Source organism: Berghia stephanieae, chromosome 3 (genome assembly GCF_034508935.2).
Source record: "Berghia stephanieae isolate SIO BIC M18660-M18661 chromosome 3, UCSD_Bste_1.3, whole genome shotgun sequence".
NCBI lineage: Eukaryota > Metazoa > Mollusca > Gastropoda > Nudibranchia > Aeolidiidae > Berghia > Berghia stephanieae.
Window position 1 is genome coordinate 51,367,639 of NC_088362.1, and position 27,883 is coordinate 51,395,521.

Consider the following 27,883-nt stretch of genomic DNA (forward strand, 5'->3'; position numbering starts at 1 on the left):
CTACTACTACTACTACTACTACTACACTACTAACTACTACTACTACTACTACTACTATCTACTACTACTATACTACTACTACACTACTACTACTACTACTACTACTACTACTACTACTACTACTACTACATACTACTACATACTACTACACTATACTACTACTACTACTACTATACTACTACTACTACTACTACTACTACTACTACACTACTACTATACTACTACTACTACACTACTACTACTACTACTTACTACTACTACTACTTACTACTACTACTACTACTACTACTATACTACTACTACTACTACTACTACACTACTACTACCCAACTACTTACTACTACTACACATACTACTACTACTACTACCTACTACTACACTATACTATACTACACAATACTACTACTGACTACTACACTACACGACACGTACTACTACTACTACTACTAACTACTATACTACTACTACTGATACTAAACTACCAAAAAAACAAATACTTCTCTATTTCTTCTGACTTCTACTCACTATACTTGTTTACCAACTAGTGACTGCTCACTACTCTTTCTATTAAAAATTCACCCATATACGAATATTCAATGTTACAACTTCTATGTTATACTGTTTAGATATTGCTACTTAACTAACTAGCTGGTCAAATAACTCGCGATCGAGTGCGACGAACGAGCTCCGTAATACTACAACTAATATGGTGAGAGAGAGGCTCAGAAAAGACGAGGATTGATACATATTATTTGTTACTGATAGCCATGACGTAGTGACGCCACAACTCTTCTTCTGGCACTTTTCTACTCACTCCATATCTTGTTGTTACCAACATAAGTGCCTGCTCCACTCACTTTTCTGAATTAAAAAATTCACCCCATATACCGGAGCATATTCAATGTCTCAATCGTTTCTATGTTATATGTTTGTGTTGAGAATATTGGCTATTAAGCTTAACTGCTGGTCAAAAATAACTTCGCGATGGTTGTGCGCGAACGAGCCGGCGATCTCAAGAAGTTGGTGAGAGAGGGCTCTAGAAATATGACTTGGGTTTGATACGAATATTTTTGTGTTCGTGGATAGCTCAGACGGTAGGGCCACGCTCTCACCTGCCAGGCGGAGTTGTCGTACCAATAAGGTCGCAGGTTCAAACCCCACCACCGCCGCGAAAAAAAATTTATTCTCTATTGTCTTCTGGCACTTTTCTACTCACTCCATATCTTGTTGTTAACCACATAAGTGCCTGCTCCACTCACTTTTCTGAATACTACTACTACTACTACTTACCACTACTACTACTACTACAACTACTACTACTACTACTACTACTACTACTACTACTTCTACTACTACTACAATTACTACTACTACTACTACTACTACTACTACTACTACAATTACTACTACTACTACTACTACTATTACTACTAATACTGATACTACTACTACTACTAGTACTACTACTACTACTACTACAACTACTACATAATAATAATAATAATAATAATAATAATAATAATAATAATAATAATAATAATAATAATAAACCCCACCACCGCCGCGAAAAAATATTTATTCTCTATTGTCTTCTGGCACTTTTCTACTCACTCCATATCTTGTTGTTAACCACATAAGTGCCTGCTCCACTCACTTTTCTGAATACTACTACTACTACTACTTACCACTACTACTACTATTACAACTACTACTACTACTACTACTACTACTACAATTACTACTACTACTACTACTACTACAATTACTACTACTACTACTACTACTACTACTACTTACTACTACTACTACTACATACTATACTACAATTACTATACTACTACTACTATACTACTATACTACAACTACATATATAATATATAACTACTACTAAATAATAATAATAATAATAATAATAATAATAATAATAATAATAATAATAATAATATTATATTATTATTATTATTATTATTATTATTATTATTATTATTATTATTATTATTATTATTATTATTATTATTATATTATTATTATTATTATTATATTATTATTATTATTATTATATATTATTATTATTTTATTATTATTATTATTATTATTATTATTATATTATATTATTATTATTATTATTATTATTATTATTATTATTATTATTATTATTATTATTATTATTTATTATTATTATTATTATTATTATATTATATTATTATTATTATTATTATTATTATTATTATTGTTATTATTATTATTATTATTATTATTATTATTATTATTATTATTATTATTATTATTATTATTATTATTATTATTATTATTATTATATTATTAATTATTATTATTATTATTATTATTATTATTATTATTATTATTATTATTATTATTATTATTATTATTATTATTATTATTATTATTATTATTATTGGTAAAAGAATTACAGTCTGCAACAGTTCTATATGGTCTGCAAAGAATTTTATTGAATGCGAATGGCAACGAATACGAAGAAAAGGTTTACTTATTCTAATTTCTAGAGTTAATTCCCTTGTTCATGCGGGTCGATTGTTCTGGACATAAATGTTGTGCTCAGCAACCGGTTTTATTAATCACTTATAATTATTTTAAAATCTTCTCTACGCTTCCTTCATTATCCATTAAAATGTCTTCTGAATTACTGACATGTTACAATAAAGGCTGCGGAATGAAGTTTTCTTTCGACGACAATTCTGATTGTAAGTCCCAGTAGAGTAGACAAAGTCAAGGCAAGGCCAGGGAGTGGTTCGATCAAGTCAAGAGGCTACTAGAGAGCCTCGCCTTTGGCCGACCAACCTCCGCTGCACGTCCAACTCGCCTTGAGCATGCATTCACGTAAAATATAAAGATTTTTTTTTAAAACCTACCTCTGTTTCAAAAACTAGCATCTTTCAGCTTTCTAAGAAACATTTTGATTTTTCAGAACTTTAGTTCGTTAAAAAAATACCGGCCAATCTGACCCGTTGAGTCGAATGAAAACGAAATTTTGTTGTTTACACGGTTCAAAGGAAATGCCGTAAATAAGCTTTCATGGACTTCCTGTGTTGTTTTTATAGTGTCACGTGACCGTTTTGAGAAATTTGTCGTCTGCTACAAATAATTAGACCGGTAGGGGGTAGATATTTTCGTTGGAGCAGAGAAAAAGTGAGTATTATTTCTTGGACTTGTAGAGAGGCCTTGGGTCCACCAGCAGACCAGTTGATTGAATGAAAGAGAAAAAGGGCTTTTTTATCCGCCACCACCACCACCTTGAAAGAGTGGAGGGGGGGGGGGTGCATGCCGACGAGAGGGAGACGTGTCGATTGATGACCTTGGTGACGTCGAGCATCTCAAGGATGCTGGCAGTTGCAGTTGCAGGTGTTCTTAACCCCTTAACAGCGAAGCTAATTTTTTGCTTTTAGATAGTAGTTTGCTTTTATCTTTATTATTGTTAACGGGGAATACAGCGTTTCCACCAAGAGAGTAGTCAGACTATCGCAACTCGGACTTCAATTGTCTATAATAGTTTTGCCGTTACTTGTCTTTTGATGATAGAAGATTTGGTGTTAGGTCAAAGATCGAATTTCGCCGCTAAAAGGTTGCATTGCTACTGGGTTTGCTCTTCCCCCCACCCACTTTTTTTTTTCTTTTTTTTTTTTTCACCTTAGTATTGTTGATTGCTGCTATTTCCTTTTTTATGATTAGCAAGTGCCATAGGAGTCTCACAGGATGCAGGAGTACTGCAATTAACCCTTTGCCAGTGACACTGATTTTTTTGTTTTTCGAATAATAGTCTTCATTTATATTATTTTTTAACGCAGAAAAAAAAACGTTTCCACCATAAGAGCAGTAAGAATATTGATAAAAAGCGCTTTGAGCACGTTGGGTGGATATTGCTCTATATAAAAGCTCAAGTTTTTAAATTGTAATTTGTTTTTTGTCTTTTGATGAAAATGGTAAGATTTTATGTTTGGTCCAAGTAAGATTGATATTCGCCTTTAAAAGGTTAAGTTGTTTTGTTTTTTCAGTTTTTTTTTTGTTTTGTTTTTCAAATGCAGATACGCTGCTTCTTCCTTTTTTTTTCCTCAACTGGCAAGCTATCGCTGTACTTACCCGCATGGCTTGCACACACAAAAGGATACATCTAAGTCACAAAACCTTACATCCAGGTCACAAAATCAGACAACTAGGCCACACATCAAGACATCTCTGTTTCGTTTGTTCCAAGATAGCAAAACAAACCAGACGTCTTGGAGTTCGAAAGAGCTTTCCATAAAATATTTGGTATTTGCAAGACCCCCAGAAACCAATTCCCTATACAGCTCTTGTGTAAGGTTACTTATGACCTTGATTTCTTCCGTACCCACCCCCCAAAATCCCACTTATTATGTGGTATAGGCAGAACATAGTAAATAGCTGGACTGCCACATGCGTGACTAAATTGGCCAAAGAGAGAACCTATACTTTGGCATTAGACACCCATTACCTGATGTCTTGGTTTTTAATCCTAGCCTAGTGAGAGAGAGAGAAAACAAAACAATCATACATGTATCTGCAAACAACAGAACGTTTTCATTTTACATTGAGATGGGAAGGGGAAGGGATAACATTATGACAAGAGAGAGAGAGAGAGAGAGAGAGAGGGTGAGGAGAGAGAGAGAGAGAGAGAGAGAGATGGGCGGGGGATGGGGGGATAGTAAGGGGAATGGGTAAAGATGAAAGAAACAATGGGTTGCCTGATGACGTAGATCAAAGGATTGTTACAGCGGTGTTCACGGAGCGTACTTCGTGAAATTTTAACCTTTTACAGTGACACTGATTTTTTTCTCCAGATTGCTTATGCAGAATAAATCGTTTCCACCAAGAGAGCAGTAGTAAGAGTATATTTCGACTCGGGCTTCAATTAAACTATAAATCGCAAAGCTTGTCTTTTAATGATAACATTAAGACTAAGATCTGGAGTTTGGGGAGTGTAAGATGGAATCTCGCCATTAATGGTTAAAATTGTTTTGATTGAAAAAAAAACAACTCACACACACACACACACACACACACGAGCGCGCGCGGTCACGACAGCGAGGACCATCACTGACAGAATGTTGCAACGGTAAACCGGTTTACGTGTACATAGATCCTGAGGCTAGATGCCCCGTTACCGTGTACGTAGGCACTCCCAAAAAAAAAAGGAAGAAAGAAAGAGACACACACACACACATACTCACACACACACACACACACCACACACACACACAGTCTCGCATCCTCTACGAACTAATTTTGCTCACCAATTTTTACTGCACTTATGCACCAAATTGCATACCTATCTAGGGACACTTTTTTCCGTATCTTTTTCTCAATAAACTTTTTAACAAACCTTTGTTTTGCGCGGCAGGCGGCTGGCACTAGGGGGCACCAACCTATGGGTCAGACCAGGGTTGCCAGTTTGGCATTTTAAATGCCAGATTCCAAAAATCTGGCATTTTTGAAAACCGTTTGGCATTAGAAAAATCATTTGGCATTTGGCATTTTCATTTGGCATTTTCTTTTCTTGTATATTATACTTCAAATGACACCTTTCTAAACGCGTAAAAACAAATCTCTTCACATCGGAAAACTTTGCTATTAAAACTCACACCCTGAACTAGCCCTGCCTCCCTCAGATATTCACTCAAATTCAGCCCTCGACAAGTATCCTCGTAAGTTTTCTGGGAATCTCCTGCAAAACTCGTGTATATTTGCGTCATGGTCGCCTGTTAACTTTTAACTCTGTTCGTTAGGGTGGTCTGATTTTACAGCATCCAATGATTTCACTCCTTTACGTATTTACCTTTCATGTTAATGTATTTCTTTTCATTCTTAAAATCCAACCGTGGTGTAGTGGTTTAGCACTCCACTTAGTAGTCAGTAAGTAAAAAATTACCCCAACAGGAAATTTAGTATAATTCAAAAAAAAAAAAAAAAAAGAAAAAAAAAGAAGATAAAACACGCAAGCCACCAGGATATGATAGTAAATTGTCTATCAAAAGTGAGTAGTTTTCTTAGTGGGGGGTGGGAGTCAACAGACTTTGGCATTTTTTTGAATGTTTTGGCATTTTTTGAGTCTTCCCCTGGCATTTTGTTGAAAAATAATCTGGCAACCCTGGGTCAGACGAGAAAAACACACGATTTAGCGAGGAATGGATCATGAAAATATTTAGGATATAATTTCAAACACAACTTTTGAAATTCATCAAGGATTGTCTAGTACCGAATGTTTTTTGATAGAAAACAAATGTATCTTCAAATCTAAACTGCTTTTGACGGTAAGCGGTAAGTTTTTATTTTTCTGTCCAAACGAATGATTTGTCCTGGTTATAGAAGCTAAGTATTGGTAACACCGGCTCAGCTCTCTAATACTAAGAGAGGGAGTGAGCCCTTTCCTAACCATCAACCTACTCTAATAATGTTTTGAATTCATTTATGTTCACCTGAATCAATGTTTTATAAATTTCGCATCTTCAATTATGGCGAGGATTACACCAACCCCAAAAAATAATGAACGAAATCAAGAGATTTTCGAGAGGTGTGGCTGGGTGTGGAATTGGAAGGGCCCCCGATCAAAATCTCAAATCTGACTCTGGACTTTTATTACTTATACTAACATAAATAGATAAATCGTATTTTTTTTTTTAATTGAAATTTTCTTGCTGGATTTGGTCGGAAGTTCTCCAATTTTTACCGATATATATGAGCGCTGGTTACTGAGTGTAGTAGGTAATATCAATCAGTGTATCACTGAACTCTCCTGTTCAGATCGAGATATTCTTGATGATGAATGTGATCATATTTGATTTGATTGTCTAAAAAGAGGATTACCCCTATTTACTACTACCCTGCTAAAATAATGCTTAAGTTTTTTGAAATCATAAAAAATTCACATTTCTACTTTTGAAAAGAGGATGGTGTGGTAATTAGATGGAGATGCACTTTTGTTTGATTATTATTTAGGGAATGTAATTCGGGTGTATTTTGTCACCAAATAATTCAACACCCGAAACTCGGATGTATTTTGTCACCAGAATAATCGACAGCCGTAATTCGGGTGTATTTTGTCACCAGATATTTCGACACCCGAAACAATGAGAAACACAAATAGGCTGGTACAGTCCACTCCGGATAATCTCAACTTTCGGTTAATCGCAACATTTCCCAAGAAACAGAATTAATTCTATATAAAAGTCACTGGTTCATTGCAACAAACTTCGGTTAATCGCAACAAATTTTCGACCTCAAAAAAAGGCAAATTCATGGAATCAATCAAACAAAATATCATGATCAGATTTCATCGTGTGAAATCATGACACATTGAAGAATCGAGAGTGGGCAAGATTTAAAACTTCATTAGTTTGTCACCACACTATTAGTAGAGACAAAAGAGGCAGGGCTTTGCAGTTCGGGTTTGTGTGGTCATCTGTGACCATTAGACATGAGGCGAGTGGGCTGGGCATGGTTTAGACAACAGGTAGACGATGACAGTTGTGAGGAGAGACTAAGCGATGATATCCTTTGTTTAGTGATTTAACAACTGTGCATTGTGGCCAACGGGTTTGGTGAGACCTCATTGTCTCTCATCACGGCTAATGTCTTGGACTCTTACAAATGTTGAGAACAAAATGTGAAAGTGAATCCAATCTTAAGATGTCGGCTTGCCTCAAATCTGATTTTGCTTGTCAAAATCTATACAGGGCTGTCATATATATTTTTTCATTCCAATCAAATTTCTCAGTCTGTTGTGGACTCAGAACAATGTTTACAACAATTGATTGGATTTACCATATTTGTGTAAAATGTTGCAATAGTGCGCAGGAAACTCAACTTCAGTTAATTGCAACATCTTCGCTGATCCCAACACTCCATTGTCCTGATAACTCTTCAAGGGTTACTTAATTGCAATGTGTAGTATGAAAGCTGCATTCATCCATTGATTATTTATTTTTACTTAGTAATTGAAGTTTGTTTTTTGTTTTTTCTGCAGCATCCTGTGTGTATCATCCAGGGGGTCCTATTTTCCACGACGCTCTCAAAGGATGGTCTTGTTGTAAAAAAAGAGTGTCAGACTTCACAGAATTCCTGAACATTAAGGTTTATCTTATGGATATTTTTTCTACTCTGTGTTCCACCTTGAAACTCAAGCTGTTTTTAAGGAAATTCAATTAGATCACATAATTTTAAAATACATTGCATCCTATAATATTACACTTTAGTTCCATACACCACTGTGTATGACATATAATAATCTTTCACAAACTAGAAGACCATTTGCTTTAGGCTTGTAAGTTAATTGAAGCACAACATATCAGCTGCATGTTAATGTAATGCACTTCCTATTTCCAATGAATTATTTAGATTATGATTTTCACATAAGCTCATGTGCCAATGCATAAATCTTATATTGAAATGAATTCTTGCCCTTGGGCCAACTTAAGATTAAGACAAATTACCAATTTAACGGAATTTTAAAAATCTGTTAGGTAATTATTTTTTTTTAATTCTTGAACTATTTGTTATTTTATTTTTTTATTCCTTTTTTTTTGTTTGTCTTCATTTTTACTCTTTCAATTTTACAATTTCAGGGCTGCACCACAGGAAAACACAGCAATGTAAAGCCCCCTGAGCCAGTTAAACCAGATAAAAATGAAATCACAGTAAGCATTTTATATTTGTATCAATACTTATGTCATAAAGTATTGTTAAGCCATTCTAAAACTTCATTTTCGTATTCCTTTTACTACTCTTAATTACTGCTGGGTCATGTTTAACTTATATAGTGATCAGTTGACAGTCTTTCACCATATTTGTAAGTGGACTCCATACAATTCAAAGGATTGAGTATTTTAAGATTTTTAAAAAATCCAGATTACACAAATTTTTAATGGTTTACTATTTTCCCCCTTTTTTTTATATCAAACATCACGTTAAGATAATCACAAGTTTATTTCATTAATAAGGTTAATAAGGAAAGGGATGAGAAAAAATTATTGTTTATATCTCAAGTTGTTAAAAGTTGGTTTTTCCCTCTGTTGCATTACTTTATGGTGTCTAGATAGCTCAATTGGTAGAGCATTAGTTTTATATGCAAAGAAACAGTTGGATTGTTTGCATTATTTTTTTTTTTCTGACTCCACTGTCCACTCAGCAGTGAATGGATAGTTTATGGGTCTGTTTGATTTGGTGTAAAGGATATTGTGATAGATAAGCATTTCGTCCTTAGAGTAACTAACTATTGATACTCTCCTTCAACTTCAAATATTAAAGATACCAGATACTGCTTTGGCCTTATGACTCCAGAGGTTTTTATGAAGAAGGGGAAATGGGGGTACCACGCCCATTTCTCCTCCCCCAATTCCATGATTACTCACTTTTTTCTTTTCTTTTTTTAAATTTCCCTCAATCTTTGTTGTCATGATATAATGAAACACTGAAGTATTAATCTCTCATCATGGAATTTGTTTCTCTCTATTAATGTAGCATCAAATGATTCAAGTAACCTCCACACCAAATCACAAATCCCCTAAACCAACAGTGTTGGAGAGGCCACCGCCTGATGAACCCTTCGTTGATCTCAAAACTACAGTCGGAGCATCTCTTAGAACACAGCTTGAAAAATTAAAGATTGTAGAAGACAATTCTACGGCCGAAGACAGTGCAGGTATTTTTATTTTTATGTGAAAAAAAAAATTCTTTTACTTCAAATGAGAATCTATGAGTCCTACGGTTATGGGCTAACTGAAAATTAAACAATGGCATTGAAGTGAAAACTTTTGTGTTCCATTAAGATCATGGCGTACTAAAAGAGTCAAGGCCTTGGCGCACGCGTATCGAGCCGAGTTGGTTAAGGCCATTGACTAGCGCTGTGTAGTGTGCAGGTAGTGTGTTAGTCTAGTGTTAGAGAGAATTACTAAAGACCGGTATGCAATGGGCAGTGATGTAAGAGGCGAGTTGTAATTATTTATCTCATTAAACGTGGCGGAGGGATGATTTACTAATAAATAGTCTATATTATATTCAAATTATAAATCATGACGAGATAGCAAGTTAAGCTTTGTATAGAAATAAGCGTACACAAAACTTTATTTGAGATGGACAACAACGAGAGAGGGAGAGAGAGAGAGAGAGAGAGAGACCTTTGGGGGATTTTGTTTCTTTTTAACAGTAGTGGGCAGTTTGATAGTCAACACTGAACTTTGATGAGTAACAACGAACATAGTTTTGTGGAAAAGAAGCACCTCAATGTGATGGTGGTGATGGTAGTAGTAGTAGTAGTAGTAGTAGTAGTAGAAGTAGTAGTAGTAGTAGTAGCAGTAGTAGTGTTAAAGAGGAAATGATGAAGATAGTTGTGATAATTTTATAGTGAGCAAAAAAATTTATAACGGGAAGAAAAATGTTGGAGAGGGAAGGGGGTAGGTCATACAATGAAAAAGATATTATGTTTAAGAGATAATAAAAGATTGGGGAAGGGACAAATGATGATGGTGATGACAATGATGATAATGATATGTGGTGTCAATGATGATGATGAAGATTGCATCTTACCTTAAATGCGGTGTTAAACAAGCAACAGTGGCGATGTTTTAGTTGGTTACATTGATGTTGATGATAATTTGGCAACTTTTCTTGTTGCTTTACTCTTATTCTCTGATGGAAATGCTAGGCAGTGTCTCTTTAAAATGATACGCTTCAAGAGTTTGAATAACACTTGAGATGCACCGATAGGCGAACTCTGCATTAAGAGAATGGCATGGAACTAGCGAGACTAAAAACTTTTTCCTCGTAAATAAACATTTCACCATAATACAAAATAATGTTCTTGCAAGCTTTCCATGCTGATCTTGAGCTTTGCCGAATACCTCCCCTCCTAAAATGTAAATATATTGTAATAATAAGTTGTATCAAAAAATGAAAGGTCATACTTTTAAATATTACCTGTCTAATCACACCAGATTCAATTTGTATATGCCTGTAACCACAATATTCTATTCTTAAATCGATTCTATACATGAGCATTGGGCATCCCAGTAATAGGCACTGTAACATAATTACTGTATTATGAAAAGATATTAGATAAATATGGTTTAATGAGATTTACAAGAAATTTAAAGTATGACCTTTATTTTAAGACTTACTGTAAACCTGATTGCAATGATTCTGAAATATTTGTCACTTTAATATTCAAAGCTCTTTCTAGTTTTATCTGATACTTCCTTACTGTCTTAAACAGAATTTTTAAATTATGCCATATTAATATTAAATTATGTCATCAACATTTCAATACTCTACGATTTTATTTTACACTTTTAGATAGGTAAATGTAACCCTGTGACGGACACAATGGCCAGGGTGAATCTATGAAAATGTATTACATATAAATGGTCAAATGGTTATTTATTGTGTTATATTTACTTGATTATTTATTTGTTTATCGTTTCAATTCGGAAAAGTAAGCCCTTGTACTATTCACTAAATATATATTAATTTAATTAATACATTTTTTTACAACACCAAAAATGTGCATCACTCATGGAGCTGGTATTCCTCATAAATAAAATTACCTCTGTACGTTAATGAAGCTTTGACATAAACTTCATCTGCAATTATAATGCAAGCCCTGCTCCTTTCTTCTTTAGAATTAAAAAAAGACGAAAAAAGTTTGACATCATCAATGTTCTTTGCTGATCTCGTTACTCTTTGAAGTGTTGTTATTGATGGAAGTTGAAGTACCTCTCTCAATTGAGAATACAGATGTCTTGAAATGGCATACCATGAAAATGCTTTGCATAAATCATCCATTGCATATATCCTTTTGTTTTTTGGAAGGTACATCAGAAATATTTGTCTCTCAATAAATTTGAATTTGTCATCCTGGGTGTCAATAGATGAGCAAATGAAATTAACTAGCTTCTGGAATTGTGACCAGCATTTGATTTCTTTACAAATAGCAGGGTGCTTTACTTTTTTGACACCTGCGTATGCTTCATAAATAATTCCCTTTATGTTTCCGTGTTTGTCTAACAAGGATAAGAATTGAAACACCAGATAGGAAGTAAAATGAAATTGAAAAAAGCAATCTAAATAGGCCATACTTTTCAATTTCCTAAGGAAGAATGGGGGTATTGCGTCAATATTAGTGAGCTACCATAATTTTCTGCTTCTCTTTGAATCTGGAAATGTTTAGCCATAATATTGGTACTTGATCAACGATAATTGGTCAGGCAATGCTGAACCATTTTCAATTTCATTAAGATCTGAGAATGTACACTGGAATTTTTTCTGTCGCACTAGCATAGCCCGACTTGCAGCCATACGTGCTGCATTTCTTTCCCATGATGATGGAATTCTAAGTCAAGTAGTGATTTAGAAAAATGAATAAATATCCGATAAAGAAATAGTAAACTAAATTCCTGAATGTCAACAATGATAATCACATTTCCACTTAATTAAAAACATAAAATTTAAAAATCCAGAGAATGAATGAAGCGAGAGAAAACAAAGCAGTTGTGACCAGTGAAGTCGAAACAAAGAATGAAAATGTGATTCCTCACTTCACACGGTACCTACTACACACGGTACCTTATTACGTATTCAATTTCCCCGCTCTGTGTAACTAACACAACGAAACAAAGAATGGCGAAAATTTTATTACTGACTAAGCACGGTACCTAATTACGTATTCAATAACCCCTCTCTGTGTTACGAACACAACGAAACAAAGAATGGCGAAAATTTTATTACTGACTACACACGGTACCTAATCAATTCAATCGCATTCAATTTCCCCGCCTTGTGTAACGAATACGATAGCCTTAACCCTAAGGTCAATCATCCTGGTGCTTCGGCCAGTATTATAGTAGGGCTATGATTAAGATTATCCAAATCCCCAGAATTGCATATCATTTTAATTTCAAGTCTTGCTATACTTTGTACTCGATTCACTAAGGAAAGAAAAGTTATCGTCTTTTCCCCAAATTAAAGTACCTGAGTAATTTTCTAATTTTTTCTGCAAATCGTCAGGAAATGTAGAGGATTTTAATATGTCTTTCATACGAAATTCTTTCAATTGTTGATCCTCATCAGGAACCCTAGATGCAGCGGTTGATTTTGTTGTTGTTCTACCTTTTGATTGAGGGACACCAGCACACGATGATGGTGCGTCAGGGAAATATGTGGGAGGGTCAGCTGACAGCTGGTACCATAAATTTTCCTGCTTTCTTCATTTTTGAATCTGGAAAATGTTTAGCCATATATTTGGTCACTTGATCAACAGATAATTGGTCAGGCATGGCTTGAACCCATTTCAACTTTTCATTAAGATCAAGAGGAAAACTGTACACTGGAATTTTTTCTGTCGCACTAGCATAGCCCGACTTGCAGCCATACGTGCTGCATTTCTTTCCCATGATGATGGAATTCTAAGTCAAGTAGTGATTTAGAAAAATGAATAAATAATCCGATAAAGAAATAGTAAACTAAATTCCTGAATGTCAACAATGATAATCACATTTCCACTTAATTAAAAACATAAAATTTAAAAAATCCAGAGAATTGAATGAAGCGAGAGAAAACAAAGCAGTTGTGACCAGTGAAGTCGAAACAAAGAATGAAAATGTGATTCCTCACTTCACACGGTACCTACTACACACGGTACCTTATTACGTATTCAATTTCCCCGCTCTGTGTAACTAACACAACGAAACAAAGAATGGCGAAAATTTTATTACTGACTAAGCACGGTACCTAATTACGTATTCAATAACCCCTCTCTGTGTTACGAACACAACGAAACAAAGAATGGCGAAAATTTTATTACTGACTACACACGGTACCTAATCACATTCAATCGCATTCAATTTCCCCGCCTTGTGTAACGAATACGATAGCCTTAACCCCTAAGGTCAATCATCCTGGTGCTTCGGCCAGTATTATAGTAGGGCTATGATTAAGATTATCCAAATCCCCAGAATTGCATATCATTTTAATTTCAAGTCTTGCTATACTTTGTACTCGTTGATATGTCTTTTCAAATTTCTAAATTTTCTAATTTTGTTTGAATTGTTATTTTGTTATATGTCTTTGAATTTTCAATTAGTTGTCTCATAGACTAGTGACTATGAAATTTCATTGTTTTTACTTTTGATGAAACCAAAGTTTGTCTTCTGGGAATAGTGATCACGGGGGAAAATATTGTTTTTATAACGGAATTTAATTTTATATCTTTTCTTAAAATTATTGGTGATTTTCAAGTCATTTATTTTATTAATAGGATGTACACGATTTCGGGCACAGAAACGATATGCATTTAATGTCATATTCTTCCCTTGCATGAGACAACTAGTAATGTGATCTTAAAATTGGCTCAAATATTTGTACCTATTTGATGTCAAAAATCGTAATCATAGCCTTAGTTAAAGAACTTTATACAAACGAGTTACGATAGGAAGAGTTGCATCGCCTTTGTGAATAGCCAAATGATTTTGTTACAGCTTAAGTATATATTATTCATTAGTCCTATTGTTTACAAATTTATTTGTAACTTACAAAATCGAAAGAGTGGCAAATTGTAGAGACTAAGCACTTTGTTCTTACTTTCCATACTTTGAGTTATCGACACAACGAAACAAAGAATGGCGAAAATTTTATTACTGACTACACACGGTACCTAATCACATTCAATCGCATTCAATTTCCCCGCCTTGTGTAACGAATACGATAGCCTTAACCCCTAAGGTCAATCATCCTGGTGCTTCGGCCAGTATTATAGTAGGGCTATGATTAAGATTATCCAAATCCCCAGAATTGCATATCATTTTAATTTCAAGTCTTGCTATACTTTGTACTCGTTTTGTCTTTAAAATTTCTCATTCTGTATTTGTTTGAATTTGTTATTTTGTTGTATGTCTGGGTTGCAATTAGCGTCTTCAATAGAAGTTCTATGTAAATTTCATTGTTTTTATCTTTTAGTAAACCAAGTTTCTACTTCTTGGGACATAGTCCAGATCACGGGGGGAAAATTGTTTAAACGAGAATCTTTAATTTTTAATCTTTTCTTCAAAATTTATTGTTATTTTTCAAGTCATTATTTTTATATGCTGATGTAACAGATTCGGGACGAAAACTGATATCATTTTTAAATGTCAATATTACACCCTTGCCATTGAGACAACTTGTAATGTTATGCTTAAAATTTGGCCTCAAATATTTGACCCGTGTTGTTTTAGAAAATCGTAATCATAGCCTTTGTTATGGACTTATACATCGAGTTACGATAGGAAAGAGTTGCTCCCCTTTGTTATTAGCCAAATGATTTTAGTTACAGCTTAATTAGTTATTATTCATTAAGTCCATTGTTTAAAATATTATTTGTGCTTACAAATATCGGAGTGGCATGCCCTAGAGAAGTATGCACTTTTTGTTCCTTACTTTCCATATTTGAGTTATTCATACTGTTTTTTGTAGTTACAATGTTGTTGTGATATATTTGTATATACTCTAACTTATACACAGTAATAAAACTGTTCTCTCACATATCACTTAACGCTTCTGAGTTGAGTGATTTCACAATATTACTCTGGGGTTCCGTCAAGAACACAATAGCCTTCATTTCACGAATTTCTTTAAACTTTCTTCTAGCTGATGTGGTCTTTAAAGCTTTCTAATTGTTGTTTTGAAAAAAAAAATTTATTGAAAACTTCAGGGGCGAATGACATTTCAAGTCAAAGGAAAAGTTCTATTTTTTAAATTTTTTTTTCATTCTAAAATAGAATAAAAGACAATAAATAAATTCATGCTCATAAACTTCGGACGGTTCCCATTGGTGTTCAGAAATCCTAATATAGTCTATCATTCTTACTATTTATTGTTGTCATTGTCATTACCATAGTGGTCTTTTTTTTTTTTTTTTTTTTTTTAAATATTTTGGAGCAGCCATAATGCTTTTGAATCATTTTATTTCCCCAGCTGATGGTTCAATAAAAGTTGGAACAAGCTGTCATAATAAAGGATGTAAAACTGTAAGTTGATCAAGGTTCCATCCTATTAATATTTTATATGTATTTTTTATTATTATTATTATTATTATTATTATTATTATTATTATTATTATTATTATTATTGTGGGTATAAACATTGGATAAAACAATTTTGATGATGCTTGAATTATTTTTTTATAAATGTTACATAACGAAAATCAATTATGTCTGGAGATGAAAGGAGACTAATTATGGTGTGTCTGGCAGATTTATGTTATGATTTATACTTTACTAGTTCATTAGTCTCTGCAAATTTTTAAAAAGGAATTCATTAGTTGGTGTGACACTTGAAGAAACTTCAACCAATGGAACAGGTGCTTAATGCTTATTTTACCTTATCACCTGCTATGGAATTATCCTACGTTGCCCTCTATAGCTTTTGAAGATATGTGGCACTAAAAATCATGCACTAAACAGCATGATTGTATTCACTTCACTATGGAAATTTTTCATTTTGAAAGTTGTAACAAAAACCTACCTTTTCCAGTTGATTTGATCACAATTGGGTGATTAGTTTCCAAGTTTGAAATCACGACTTTTAACTTCCTAGATTATGATATGATTTCCAGACGTATTGATTCCCCTTTAGATAAAAAGGAGGCAGTGCTGACCATTCACTAGTTCTTGATAAATAGGCAGTCTATTAGGTTTTGAAAGTAAAACTAGAAGTTCTAAAGGAAAGTGAAACCCAAGCTTACCAAACTTAGGTGGCCGTCAACCCTTCAATCAAACTGACCTCTTGGGCTGTGGCGAGGGAACAAATATAAATTTGATATACGTTAACTATAAGGGTAATCATAAACTATTTATTTATTCATTTTAATTTATTTGTAATAGATCTTTCTACAAGTTTTTTGGTGGGGGTTTTTTCAGTTGATTTTTTAAATTAAAAAACAAAACAAACAAAAACAGAAAAATTAAACAGTTATGCCTCTTATATTAGCATTGTGGTTTTCTTGGGGGTTTTTTTTTCAAAGAAATGATAAATAATAGAGAGGTAAAACTCTTGACAAGTGATCAGTGAGGCATTTTTCATGCCACCTCTTAATATCTAAACATTTCGTGGAGACAATGGGCTATTTTTCAATGGGGAAGTTTTAAAGAGAGAATGACAAGAGAGAGACACTTTTTTTTCTGCTGCAGCTTGACATTTTTAACCAATTTTATTCTCATAATTTAACTGTTATTCATAAACAATGACAGTGACTTTGAAAAAATTCAGTTACATATATATTTCACTTATTTATTTTTTAGTCAGATTTATTATAACTTAAGAGATATTGAAGGTCAAAAAATTCTTCACACTTTGAATCATAGCACGGAAATGAAGATAGTCAAACATGGAGCATTTCTGTAAAATCAGCATTTCAGGATCATGACGGGTCACTGATACATTTCAATAATTTTTATTTTATTTGTCTTAAAATATTTTTTTTCCCAGTAAAGCAGAGAAGAGAAATGAATCAATTTTCTTGGTTACTACTCAGGATTTCTACTGTGATCCTGTTATGTTGTTGAGGGCACCATATTGATGTATAATTTGAGTGAAGGCAGTAAAATTATAAATAAATACACTTGCACTAAAGTATACAATTTATACCAAATGAAGTTTTGCCTTAATCGACAATCATATTTCTAATAATATATGACTATCAATTAATCTTTTTAATGTCATTGACTCTCATTGACAATATTAATTCAAGTGTAACTTTCAAATTTTCACCACTTTTATTTATTTTTAAAAAACTTTATTATATAATTAGTTGTAAATTATTTTATCTCTTCTTTTCAGTCCTATGAAGGAGAATCCAGTTTGACAGACACATGTGTTTACCATTCAGGTGTTCCAATATTCCATGAAGGGTACGGTGATTTTTTTTTTTTTTCTCATTAACCAAAATCCAAGTCTGTAATGGTTCTTGAATCAATAAGTGTTTGTCTTTTTTCATATATGCGAAGATGATGATGGTGATTATGTTAAAATCGGAAGAAGAAAAAAGTGATTTAATTAATCTGAACTCCGAGGAAAGTTTTGTCTTTTTCTAAATTTCAATAAGAAGACTGCAATTCAATCAATTTGAATGGGTGGTCTCACAAATGTAAATATGTAATGGTCAGGGAAACAAACAATATTGCTAGTCTTGCTTACTGCTCGTGTAATGACAGGCAGAGACTGTATTCAATTCACGATAAATCTATTGTAGTACTAGGGTTGTCAATCTTCCCTATGGTTATGGAATTCAGTAACTGAACCTCTGTATAATGGGTGAACAGAAGCCAAAAGCTTAATCTTAAGGGGGTACGCGCTGGTCGAGAGGACGGTTTTACTATGAATTCCACTAAAATTATCGAAAATGAGATTAGGGCACTTTCAGGTAATTCAACCTTTCTTTAACACACTGAAAACATTCAAAAGGCTAAATTTTTACAAAAAAGTGCTTTAAATAATTTTTTTGTGACGCAACTATCGTCTAAACGCAAAGTTTTTCCGTCATTTTCGTCAGAATCAACGTTCGATAGTCCTTAGTAACCCGCACTGAACCCCGGCTTATTTGGTATTAGCAGAAATGTCAGGGAAAGGGCATTTCCGTTCTTTCACATTCTTTCGCGTATGTGTCACAGGTCGGCGGGGAAATCGAGAAATTCCAAGCCTATTTTCCTTTCTTTGATTGGCTGAAGAGACGTCTAGGAGTTATTTTTAGTAATTACCGTCATGGAAAATTTTAGCTCACATTCCAAGACCAATCGTAACCCGGTTTTCAGTCACGTGACATAACAACGGGTACATTTCCGGAGCATTCGACTACGTTTACTTACGCTTCGATTCGAACTGATTTTTGATCATTTCATGACAAACTTCACTCCATTTACTTATTTGCAAAGTTTTATCATCATTTTCCAAAGAACCAAGAATTGGTAGATAATCATTTCGACGCCTGGATACCGCTTTAGCCAGTAAGTATGTCTATTTATTTATTACTAGTGGAATCAGATTGACCGGTTACAGTCTCAAAGTGTGCATTCCATTCTAAAATGTAAACATTGACGATAGTAAAAGAGAATGCTGCTCGTAAATAATTCTAAAGGCTAATTTTTGTTTTAATTTTATTTTTAATACGATTATTAAGAACCATACTGTTTTCTTTGATTTACATTAGACTAGTGAAGATCATTGAGCTTGAATAAGGAGATAACTAAACGCCGATCTATAGTAGATCTTAGACAGACAGATAGACGTCGAAAGCTAACTTAGACTTGGATTACCATTGACGTCAGTGAGTTAGAACTTAGAGATTATCTAGATTGTGCTTATTTTTTTTTTATAACCATCATTCTACAAGAGTCTGTGTGTGTGTGTGGGGGGGGGGGGGGGGTTGCTTTCAATGCTCTGAGGTATGGTTCTCGTCTCTTGACCTAAAGGCGTTTCTTTCTTTCTGATCTATAGTTTCTGCCTTTTCACCTTTCAGTGTAGGGCCACTTTAAAGTGAAATTACTCTAGACCAAGGCATTAGCCAAGCAGGTGGTCAGCCCACTGTGACTTTTTGTTACCTTATTGTGGTAGGAATTCATTTTGCCCAGAAAGCGGCCTTTCTGCCTGCTCTTTTAATTTCTTTAATGTTTTTTTTTTCTTTGATCCAAAGCAATACCAGATCTGTGCTTAACTATGATTGGTAGCCAGAATTCTTATGTGTGGGTATCTTTTGTGCTTTTCAAGGCAAAACTTTGGGCTGATTCCAACACTGCTTAGCAGTAGGGGGTGCAATAAAAATGTTATAATAAAATTATTTTTTTAAAACCCCTTTATTCATCCCATAGTGGAAATTATTCTCCAGGGTCTATTCCAAGGGTAGATTGGAATAACCAAGGCGTCAACCGCAGTGCTGCGCCGCAAATTGAGCTAGGGCGAGATGGCTTGCTCAAGTCCACACAGCACAGAGGCTGGTGATCGAACTCGGTACCTTTCCGGTACGAAGCAAAGACCGTAACGCTGAGCTAAGCTAACCCCCGATTTATTTATTTTATATATATATATATATTTTTTGTTTTTTTTGTTTTTTGTTTTTTTGTTTAATTTATTATGGTATATTTATATTTATTTATTTTCACAGTTTGTCATGCCTAGAGCCAAGGTTTCCACCTTCAATGCTTCCATTAGCAGCATGAAAAGGAAGTCACGGAAAGATGTTTTGAAGAAGGCAAGGGATGCGAAGAAGCAGAGATTTTTTAATGAACCAGAGCCAGCATCCACATCTTCTGTGACATCTTCGCCCCACGCAGCGACTTCACCTTTATTTCCATCATATTTTTCTTCGCCGCAACCAACAGCTTCAGCTTCTGCTTCTTCATCATCAGCTCGTAAGTTGGATTTCTTTGCCTCTACGTCTGAGCCTGCATCTTCGTCTTCATTGGAATGTTCGACCATCGTGCAGCTGATTGTATTCCAGGATCTTGTTGATTGTCTTCTCTGCCCTTTTTGTTTCCAGTCTACGTTGGAGGTTTCACGTGATTCTTCTGTTGGTCTTGCCATTCGTCTACATTTGTCTTGTAAATCATGTTCAAAAGTTATATCGTCCTTTTATACATCTCGTAAAAAAGATAACTATTTTGAAGTTAATCGTCGTGGAGTCGCTTCATCCTTGGCTAATGGAAGTGGACAGGCTGGCTTAGCCTCATTTTGCGGCATGATGGATATGCCTGTACTACATCATAAGACCTTTCTTCGCCACCAGAAGGCCATCCACCGCCAGTTCGCCAGCTATTCGTCTCGTCTCCGTTCTGAAGCTGTTGATGTTGTTCGTCGAGCGTATCCTGAGCAGGCAGGGCAACCAATTGTTGATGTTGATGTTTCGTATGATGGTAGTTGGCACACGAGGGGACATAAATCAATGTTAGGGATAGGATGTGTGATAGAGAACAGAACAGGACTTGTAGTGGACCATGAGGTTCTTTCTAAGTATTGCCATAAGTGTGTGACAGTAGGAGACAAGCTGAAGGGGGATAGTGATAGGTATGCAGAATTCTTGAGTGGCCATAAGGAGGAGTGTGATAGGAACCATGTAGGATCATCAGGTAGTATGGAACAGGTAGCAGCTGTGAATATGTGGAGTAGATCTGTAGAGCGGAATGGACTTAGATATAGAACAATGATTAGTGACGGGGACAGCAACACCATCAAGCAGCTAAACAATTCGGGACCGTATGAGGGGATGACAATTGAGAAGAGGGAGTGTGTAAATCATGTAGCGAAGAGACTAGGAACAGCATTGCGGAAGACTGTGGACAACAAGAAGAAGGTAAAGGTAACGTTAGGAGGGAATGGAAAAGGAAAATTGACAAAGGCAAAGATCGCCAGACTTCAGAAATATTACATGCGGGCCATTAGATCAAACAGTACTGTGGACGACATGCGACGCGCAATTTGGGCTTTTTTTTATCACTGCACCTCAACCAATAAACAGCCACGCCATGAGTACTGCCCAGAAGGAATTGATTCTTGGTGCTTCTACATGAAAGCCAAGGCTAATGGTCTGCCAGCACCTGACCACGACAGACATATGACCACATTTATTCTACCGACTGTAGCAGAACACATCCATGACGTTTATGTTAGATTGACTGATGATGATTTGTTGGGGAGATGTTTATTTGGAATGACTCAGAATGTAAATGAAAGCATCCATGCTTTGATTTGGTCTAGGTGTCCAAAACATGTGTTTGTAGGGAGACAGCGTTTGGAAATTTCATGTGGGATTGGAGTAGGAGAATTCAACAAGGGAGCAAAGGCATCGCAGGATTTCATTTCGGCAATAGGACAGTGTGGGACGACATTTTGTGGAGCATGCGACTAAAAGGGACAATGTTAGGATAAAGAATGCAGACAGAGCAGGTGAATTTGTCTTTAAAAGGAAAAGGGAGATGAGGAGGTTAGCACAGACAAGGGAGGAAGAACGTTTACATCAACTGGAAGGCGGTGAGCAGTATGCTGCAGGCGGCTTCTGATTGCGGAGTCCCAGACGACACGTGACATTGGATGGATTACCTCAAACGGATAAGTACCATTTTTATAAATTCATAACTAATTGTATCTTTTTTCCACAGGAGAATGATTCTTGGGTCTAAAACAACACAGTTTAGGGGGTTCATGACACTATATTTTGTATAATCTACGAGAATGTTCGTTTTTTCCCATTTTCTCAAAATGTCATTTTCTTAGGGGGTGGGATAGCAGGGAACAAGATTTCTCAAAAACTGTCTATTCAATTTCTTTTTCCTTTCACACACTTGTGTGTTTATAGTGTGGCTACATTATGTCAGAGGCTTTTGGCAATATAAGCATTATTTTTTTAGATATGGGGGTCCAAAAAGGGTAAAAACTGCGAAAAAGGAAAAATTTTCACAGTTTTACGGATTGAAGACTTCCGGATGCTATAAAATCTTTACTAGGATAAGAATAGAAAAATCCCTCTGACATAATGTAGAGCAGTATTAAAGACACCTACATAGCAAGTTTCAGTGAAATTGAATAGACACTTTTTGAGAAAAGTTGTTCCCAAAATCTGAAGTTTTCGGGGCGGGGTACCCCTAAAATGCCACCTCATACACACCGATAGTGGAAATTATTCCAAAAAGTCTTTAGAAATATGCTTGGACACACATAATACTGCAGAAAAAGCATTGAAAAGATCATTTTTGATAAAACTTAATAAAATTGTCCTTATTGTGACAGTACCCCCTTAAAGAAGGCGAGCTGATTAGAAAAGGAATCCCTATCCAGTAAATAATTTGATACAAGTATTAAATTAAGAACACTCTCGACCTGTTGCTGTCCTTAGATATAGTTAAGAGGAAGTATGTAATGTCTTTTTACTGGAGTCCGGTATTCAGATAGGGATTAGTGGATGTATTTGCATAAAATTTCCCGAAACTTATGCCCTGTGAAATGGCAAATCTGTAATATAATGAGACTTTAGTGCAATCTTAAAGTTATTAATGTAATATAGTTATAGATTTTATGCTATTTGCAGTTTTTCCAAAGTACTCGTTATGAAATTTTATTGCTTTTGATACTAATTAATACAAACTGGTTGGCCCTATTTATGAATTGTTTAAAACTTGTTTTATGATAAGTTTATTCTAATACTTGTTCAATCTCTTATTTATCGGTACAGAATGAAATACTGGACCTGTTGCCAAAGGAAAACATCAGATTTTGACGCATTCTTGAACCAAGAAGGCTGTGAAACAGGCAGACACAACTTTATTAAACCAAAAGTAGGTTTTCAGTCCCTTTGTTTATCATCACAGTTATAATCTAAATCTAATGGATGACCTTTTGAGCCTGTCTGATTTAGCTTGCATCAAGATGCGCATTCAATCCTTTTTCCCCTTTATTTTTTATTTTAGTATGTCCTGGTATCATTGTTAGTTTGACCTGGGATACAATGAGCTCTGGTTTTGGATAATCCAGAATTTATTTATCAATGATAATAATAAAAAATTATTTTTTTTAAATACCTCGAATTAAGTGCGACTTATCAATGTGTTTAGTTTAATCGGGGTTTTTTTTTTTCTATATGCTAATAGAGACTTTGCTCTCATTTCAACACTTTAATGAGATGTTTTGTTTGGATATTTTTTTGCTGGTAAGTGATCCATTTATGGCATGTAAATTTTCATCATTGATACAAATTTATCAGTAACCAGATAAATATATCATTTAGGTAGGGGTCATGGGTTTATGATCTCAGCCTAGACGCACACATATTGCTCCTGAGACTTACTATTGCTCCTTGTTTGAGCAAGACTCCTTTGTCTATTTTTTTTTTTTTTTTTTTTTGTCTTTGGGCACTTGGAAATGCATGTAAAATCTGGATACATTCCATCATCTTTCTTGCTACAACAAGTGCTGTTTAACCGTAAAGTGTCCCGATGGTGTAAAACACCTTGATCAAAGAGCAATTTTCTATTATATTAATGGCTTTAAAGAGACTCCATTTAGATACATTTCTGTTATTTTATTTTTGTTTCTGTGTTAATTTTATTACCTTTTCAGCTTGTAAACTACTTTGAGCATGTTTGCTATATAATAAAATTGTTGGTAGTGTTTGCATGTTACATACGGCTATGTGGTCTTGTGGTATTACACTCGCTTTCGGATCGGAAACTCCTGGGTTTGAGCATTGCTCGTCGCATAGTTGAGTCTTTGGAGAAGGCTCTTTTCTCACATTCTCTCACCGTACTCATGTGTAAAATGATTACCTGGCCATTAACAGCGTTGTGTCTGTCCGAAAAAAAAATGTAATATTGCCTAACAGGCGTCATGTCCCTAAATGTTGCTGTTGGCCAGAGACCCCTTGTAAAGTGCTTTGAGCACATTTAGTGGATAGTGTTCTATATAAAAGATCAATTTAGAATTTACTTTACTCACAGCGTATGTGATATTAATTGTCCACTCTATTCATTATCAATCAGGTATCAGAGGAGAAGCAAGTTCGTGTTGACTGGCATCAGACTTCTTCTGTTGTTTGTGTATCCATATTTGCCAAAGTGGCCATGCCCGAGGAAACACGAGTCAAGGCAAATCAAACCCATTTAAATGTAGAGATACTTTATGAAGGAGGCAACAGCTCATACAGCAAAACATTTGTACTAAGAGAGGTAAGGGTGCTGCCTGGTGCTGTGTGTATATGATATTTACTAATGAATTTATTTGTTGTTGTTTCTATACCATACAAGGACTATCTACAGACTTAGTAGAAAAATGAGGCATTTCTAAAGATAAATCCATATAAAATACTTGAACATATTGTTTGGTTTTAGGGGGTTCTTTTTTTACTACCATTATTATTGTTATCATCTTTATTAATATTATTATTATCACGATTATCATCATCATCATTATTATTATTATTATTATTATTATTATTATTATTATATGAAAATGTGTTAAAATACTTCAATATTACTTTAGAAATACCTCATTTCTCTTACTAAATTTGTAGTCCTTGCCTAGATGGTTAAAGGCAATCCCTTTATTATACAAAACTCATATTAGTACACTTTAATCTCACTATAAAAAAAAATATCCAAGCCATTGTTCAGCACAAAATGTTAATGTGTCATGACAAGCCTTATAATTATTTTTTTAAATTAATGATCTTTAAATTAAAAAGGTCTTCACACACAAAGGGACCGAGATTGATCCCGAGTGAAGTAAAGATTTTTTTCAGACTCTCCTGTCCACCCAACTGTGATTTTGGGTAGCTTGCTCTGTTAGGTTTGATCTGGTGTAAAGTACTTTACGATTGACTAGCAAAGGGGTAGGAAACAATTGTTTTTGTAGTAACTTTTGACAGAACCTTTTTATAATGCAGAAAAGTCCACTGTCCTGTGTCTTCTATTCCTCATATCTGCTTTCGCTTTCCATGTTGCTCTCTGTCTTTGTTCTGGTTCTGGTGGGGATCCTTAGCTGAGAGGGAGACAATCAAATGTATTGTACCTTTTTGAGAGTCGATTTTTAAGGAACTTTTAGGTAAAAGTCAAAGTAGACACATTGATAGATTGCTCATAAAATCTGTTTTTTATTTGAACAAGTCCCCCTTCTCTTACTTTTTCTTTGGTGCTTTTAACTTCAGTTCTAGAGCCTTTGGGCAGGGAGGCATTTACTGTGTCTTCTATCTCCCTATATCTATTTTCCAACATGCTCTCTGTCTTTATCTTGGAATGAGATTATTTCGTTTTTTCCTGGCCCTGGTCGAATATCCTGGCTAGAAGTGAAACAGTCAAATGTATAGTTAGAGATTTGGTTAGTTGATATTTTTTATCTTGTAAATCATCTCTCTGTTATGCACTGTATTATTTTTGTTTTACATATATATGGTTTGTAAACATTTGAGTGTGTTCCTCGTCAGGACCTGTGCTTGTGTCAGGATGAGACATTTGGATAATCTCAAATTAAGTACACTGATAGTGTGCTCTTGGAATCTACATCTGTTCCCTATTTTAACTAATTCTCCTTTGTTTTCCTTTTTCTTGAGTACTTTAACTGTAATTCTAAAACATTTTAGTATCCCATTATCTTCCTTTTTACTGGCGCTGATATGACCAAAATGTGTTGCAAGCACAAAAATGACATTTAGTTTTTGTGCTAAATTCAAAATATGTTCTCTTTGAAGTTAGATATCTGTGATTTTAGTTTTAAAAATCGTGCTGTACTTGTGTTTCTTTTTAAGAATAATTCTATTTTACCTTTTTATTATTAATGAAATTATAATTTTGCAGGTTATAGACCCATCAAAGAGTGATGTCAAGTTACTGGGAACAAAAGTTGAAATAAATTTGAGAAAAGTGGATGCATTCTCATGGTCTACGCTAGAACTGCCACAAACCACTGCTGATCAGTCACAAGGGAAATGATGATGTATTTCATTCTTTTTTTTTTTAGCATTCCATATTCGGCCAGTAATAATTGTCCTTATTTGTGAACGCCCCTTGCTGTTCACATCTCTTCTCTCGGTGACTTTCTCCCCACCCAATATTTGTATAGATCAGTCATGACACGTTTGGAAAATAAGACAATCGACCATTTTTACAAAATTCTTTTTGGATTTGAAATTGTGCATAAGAGCTAAATTTTCAGAGGGCGGATTTTACAGGCAGAATAGGGAAATCATTGATTCCTTCTTCATGCCCATTTTCTTTTTGTATAACTACTCATAATTTTATTTTTGTACATTTATTTTTTAAAAATTTAATTGAGTGAATGAGGTAAAACATTATGTGCTGTTTTGCTCAAACCTGCCAAGTGTTATATGCACTTTCTTCTTTTCTTTTCTTACTCAAATAAGATTTTACATAGAACAATTTTATAGCTCAAAAAAGCAAATGACTTTTTCTTCTCATAACTTGCAAGCGTCGTATTTGATATTACGCTGGAGTTAAAAACTTAATGAAATGAAATTTTATTTAATCATTAAAGTTGAGCAGATAAAAATGACAATAGTTTTTGCATGATTGTTGATGTATTGTCCGAATCTCAATGTACGTATAAGAAAGCACTTTCTTTGCTTGGTTATCCTCCTGGACAGAATGAAAATGTTAGTCTCTATTTAATTTGGCTCATTCTGGAGGTTACTGATTTATTTCTATACTTCAATTGTGTTTATTTTTCATATTTTTATTTCCTTTAAATTGTAAATTCCAAAAGCCTCATGTTTTACAATGAGGTTTTCCAAGGGATATAAAAATTTAGTTTGTTTTTATCGAGGTTTTTTATCATAGAATAATGTTATACATACCTTTTAGTTCTATTGAAACACTTGGAACTGTATAAGGGATAAAATGCCTAAAACTTAAAGCTGTTTGAGTGTGATAATAAATGTGATGCAGTTGAACATGAGTACAGGTTTTTGTCTTGCTTTTTTTTATCGGATCGGGGAAAGTGGGGGGGGGAGGGGGTTCTTTTGGAATTTTGGTTTGGCTTTGTTTTTATTTATGTTACTTATGAAAATTGCGTAATGAAATCTCATATAGGATTTTTCACATTTACATTGTTCTCATGTTCAGTGAAAGAGGGATATATCAACATTACTGGAACACCAGTAAAATTTCGAAATTAGCGTACATACGAGAACAATAATTGTCAATGGGAAATCAATGTCAAAGACATAGCAGCAAGGAAATGTCTATCGGAATTCAATATGGGAGTTTTCGCTTTCGACGGCAAGAAATTCTCTTGGTGAAGATAGCAAACATGTCAACGCCTCATGGTGTGCGGTCTTTTGACCTACCGCCAAAAGTGGGTGGAGGGCTCTCCTTTA

At 34.5% G+C, this 27,883-nt stretch overlaps 2 protein-coding genes across 3 annotated transcripts; both read left to right on the forward strand.

The window, feature by feature from the left end:
• The first annotated feature begins 2,541 nt into the window (after positions 1 to 2,541).
• Positions 2,542 to 27,462, forward strand: LOC144967959 (cysteine and histidine-rich domain-containing protein 1-like). 2 transcript variants are annotated; one of them, XM_078905766.1, is made up of 9 exons: positions 2,542 to 2,859; positions 8,018 to 8,124; positions 8,616 to 8,687; positions 9,511 to 9,691; positions 15,994 to 16,046; positions 17,857 to 17,927; positions 23,234 to 23,336; positions 24,537 to 24,722; positions 26,346 to 27,462. In XM_078905766.1, exons 1-9 carry the CDS (start codon positions 2,850 to 2,852, stop codon positions 26,478 to 26,480), a joined length of 918 nt encoding a protein of 305 aa, XP_078761892.1. In that variant the 5' UTR covers positions 2,542 to 2,849; the 3' UTR covers positions 26,481 to 27,462. The 2 variants fall into 2 exon arrangements, with proteins under 2 accessions (XP_078761892.1, XP_078761891.1); XM_078905765.1 differs by having other exon boundaries at positions 2,542 to 2,723.
• On the forward strand, positions 18,357 to 22,823 carry LOC144967958 (uncharacterized). Its single transcript, XM_078905764.1, has 2 exons — positions 18,357 to 19,019; positions 20,174 to 22,823. The coding sequence occupies exon 2, from the start codon at positions 20,180 to 20,182 to the stop codon at positions 21,911 to 21,913; it is 1,734 nt and encodes a 577-aa protein (XP_078761890.1). The 5' UTR covers positions 18,357 to 19,019; positions 20,174 to 20,179; the 3' UTR covers positions 21,914 to 22,823.
• Positions 27,463 to 27,883: the final 421 nt, after the last annotated feature.

Coding starts and splice junctions, on each gene's coding strand:
- LOC144967959 (XM_078905765.1), top strand. CDS start 2,543: ATGCGGGTCGATTGTTCTGGACATAAATGTTGTGCTCAGCAACCGGTT. Junction 8,688..9,510: donor CAGATAAAAATGAAATCACA/GTAAGCATTTTA, acceptor CTATTAATGTAG/CATCAAATGATTCAAGTAAC. Junction 24,723..26,345: donor AAACATTTGTACTAAGAGAG/GTAAGGGTGCTG, acceptor ATAATTTTGCAG/GTTATAGACCCATCAAAGAG.
- LOC144967958 (XM_078905764.1), top strand. CDS start 20,180: ATGCCTAGAGCCAAGGTTTCCACCTTCAATGCTTCCATTAGCAGCATG.